Source organism: Scyliorhinus torazame, chromosome 21, assembly GCF_047496885.1.
Source record: "Scyliorhinus torazame isolate Kashiwa2021f chromosome 21, sScyTor2.1, whole genome shotgun sequence".
Taxonomy (NCBI): domain Eukaryota; kingdom Metazoa; phylum Chordata; class Chondrichthyes; order Carcharhiniformes; family Scyliorhinidae; genus Scyliorhinus; species Scyliorhinus torazame.
In genome coordinates, this window is record NC_092727.1 from 16223271 (window position 1) to 16226364 (window position 3094).

The 3094-nt window shown below is 45.1% G+C and overlaps 1 protein-coding gene across 4 annotated transcripts in view; it reads left to right on the plus strand.

Annotated features, from left to right (window-relative positions):
• Nucleotides 1-947: 947 nt before the first annotated feature.
• The window catches only part of LOC140398199 (serine/threonine-protein kinase SIK2-like), a 164965-nt gene continuing 162818 nt past the window's right edge, over nt 948-3094 (plus strand). The window contains exon 1 of one of the 4 annotated variants that reach the window (XM_072486562.1): nt 948-1483. In XM_072486562.1, coding sequence (XP_072342663.1) covers nt 1349-1483 — 135 coding nt within the window. In that variant the 5' untranslated portion in view covers nt 948-1348. The remainder of the gene's footprint in view (nt 1484-3094) is intronic. The other 3 variants (XM_072486563.1, XM_072486564.1, XM_072486560.1) reach the window with 3 other exon arrangements.

Here is a 3094-nt window from a genome sequence, read left to right on the forward strand (position 1 = left end):
ACACACAGGGAGAACGTGCGGACTCCGCACAGACAGTGACCCAAGCTGGGAATCGAACCTGGGACCTTGGAGCTGTGAAGCAATTGTGCTAATCACTATGCTACCGTGCTGCCCGAAAGGTGCCATCGAAACGAACATCTTTTGAAATGAAAACAGCTAGTGTTGGGAGGACTCGGCAGCAGGTCTGGCAGCATTCTCTACAGGAGAGGCACAATGGACTCGAAACGTTAACTCTTGTTTTCTCCTCGCCACAGATGCTGCCAAGACCTGCTGAGCCCTTCCAGCGTTGTTTTTTTTAAAAATTGCAGATCTCCAGCATCCGCAGTAATTCTCTTCCATCTTTCTTGAGTGGCCATACTTGCCCCTTCTTTCAAAACAGACAAGATTACCAGACCTAAAGGGCAATTGGAGCCCAATCGGGTAGAATTGGGTAATAACAGCAAGATCCAATGTCATTTATGTACCATGTGTGTGTGCCTGTGGGTGGGTGGGGGGTAGTGAACTCTTCCCAGTCTGGATTTCGAGATCACTGGCTGTTGTAAATCATTAAAATAAAATCCCAGAGCCCATCCAATTCGCCGCCCCGTGATGTATGAGGAGGACTTTGTAACCAGCAAGTTACTCAAAAACAATAGAAAGTCTCCCACTCCCTTGTGTGTGTGTGTGAGAGAGAGAGAAAGACAATTCTTTTTTTTTTGGGGGGGGGGGGAAGCAGGAGAGGCTACAAATAAAAAAGAGAGCAGCAAATCCCCAGCTCCAGTGCCTGACCCTCAGAGAGAGAGAGAGAGGTAAAGAAAGGGAAGACATTCAGCAGCAGCACGGTGGCAGCATTTAGACTTCTGAAGACTGACAACCTCGAGAATAGAAGTGGCTGCCACTGACGTAAAAGGTGGATAGGGTTGCCATGGAGATAAATTCGCAGGGCAGTGAGAAAAGCTTCAGAACCCGCCTTCTGCACACATTACCCGAGAGTTTTTACGTCAATATGCGTCAGCCAGGATAACATGATGCCTCCTGCAAGGACCGGGACCTTGTAGCTTTATTTCCCTTTTGTTGCCTCTTTTAGATCGGGCTGGACTGTCCAGCTTCCCGCCCTCACTCTCCCTCCCTCCTTGACCCCCCCCCCCCCCCCCCCCATACCCCTTAAAAAATTCCTCCTTCCCTTAAATTATCCTGATATCACCTGGGCTCAGGAGGAGGAGGAGGAAGAGGCTTTTTTGATTATTTTTTTTTTTGGGGGGGGACCTTTCTTTTTTAAAAAACAACTTGTCTTTTTTTTTTTGCCTGCTGTTGCTGTGTGCTGGGCTGTTGTGTATATGTGTGTAGTTGCCTTATACCGGCTCCCAGCATGGTCATGGCGGATTGCCCGGGCAAACTGCATCGGGCGCCGGTCCGGGTGGGGTTCTACGATATTGAGCGCACTTTAGGCAAAGGCAATTTCGCCGTCGTCAAACTGGCCAGACATCGCATCACCAAAACCGAGGTGAGTGAAAATCCCCTCCCCCCCCCTTCCCAAAGTAATACACCCCTTTTGTGTTCTTAAAATATAAAATAGGGGGGGGGGGAATATTCAAGGAGAAGGGGGCATGTAGGTTGAATCGTGGTCGAGTGAGGAATGGGGTGAGGAAGAAGAGTTCAAAACGGCGACTAATACTCCAAAAAAGAAATAACTTTTTTTTTTGCACCCCCCCCCCCCCCCAGACTGGTGTTTTTATTGTTTCCCCCTTTTTTTGTGTGTGTATATGTGTGTTACATTCTTGCTTTTGAAACTGTGCGCGCGATAGGGGCTTGGGTTTGGAGACTTGAAATACAGAGTCGCTTCGAGCTTGCCCACTTGCGGTGTTGAGCAAGGCAGCCCAGAGCTTGGTTCATATTCGGTCGTGTGTCCCCTGCTCGTGTCAGGGACGTTGAATGCAACATGCTAAGTTCTGGCTGCAAAAGAGACACACCCAGATCGTTTGCACATGTAAAATAGGAAATAGTTATTATTTTTATTTAGTGATTCTTGCAATGTAACGTGTTGGCGGTGTTTTGTTTTAGAAAAGGGATGTTCTATCTAGCAACAATATTAAGCCCATGCATTCATGCTTTGTTGGAATTTCCACCTCCTCCGGTTAACTAACTATATTCATGCAAATTCACCTTCAATCATAAGTAGGTTCCTCTTGTTTTTTGAAGAGCGATGCATAATAGGTAGGTGTCTTAAAATGCAATAGAAAGAGTTTTTCCGGCATTCTTTAACGAATAATAACGATGTAGTTAGTTTATTTTGGAGCTCAAGACACGACCTGTTTCATTTAGTTTCTAATAACATTGTTCCTAATCTCGCCCTTTGCTGCATCCAACTGTCCAAGCTGTTGTTGCATTTTACTGTCATGTTGAAATCAGCCACCTCTCTGTGTAATACAAAATGCTTCGAGAATGGTCCGGGTCCTTTTATCTACACAGATGTAAGACAATTATTTTGCAACAATGGAAATAAAGGCAACAGTGTTTCCAATCGTCCACCTTGTATCATTAATGTATCCAGTGATGTAGCAAGTTAAAATATATCCAATAATTGGCAGCTTATTCTAGTCATTTTAGACTCAATTTGCTAAACAGGAATCATGTCCACTTTAGGCCGAGTCCCACATTTGGAATTCTCTTCAGGGTGAGCTCGGCTGGCTCCAAGATCTCCTTGTGACAAAATCAATTTCCCTGAAGATCTAACAGAAACAAATTGGCTTCGATCATATGTAACCGGGCGAGCTCAGCGATAGAGGGACGACCTTTTCTATTATACATATATATAATCCGCGCCTTAAATCATTTTTAGGATAATACTTCCATGAACTCGGGAATGAATTGCTCTGCAGGTTGGAGGGAAAAGGAAAATATATAATTCGACGTGCGAGTTGAATTGGTGTTCCGCTAGGTTCCTTGGCGATTAGGAGCCTTTACAAAATTGAAAACGGCGGAGGTCGGAGCTGGATAAAAGTTTGGGACAGATACGGGGGCATTAAAACCGATCCCGTTTTGAATGCAAAACTGTCGGAATTTGTTTCAATTCAGAAAATATTAGTCACAATTTATCATCACTGGTTTGCTCTTT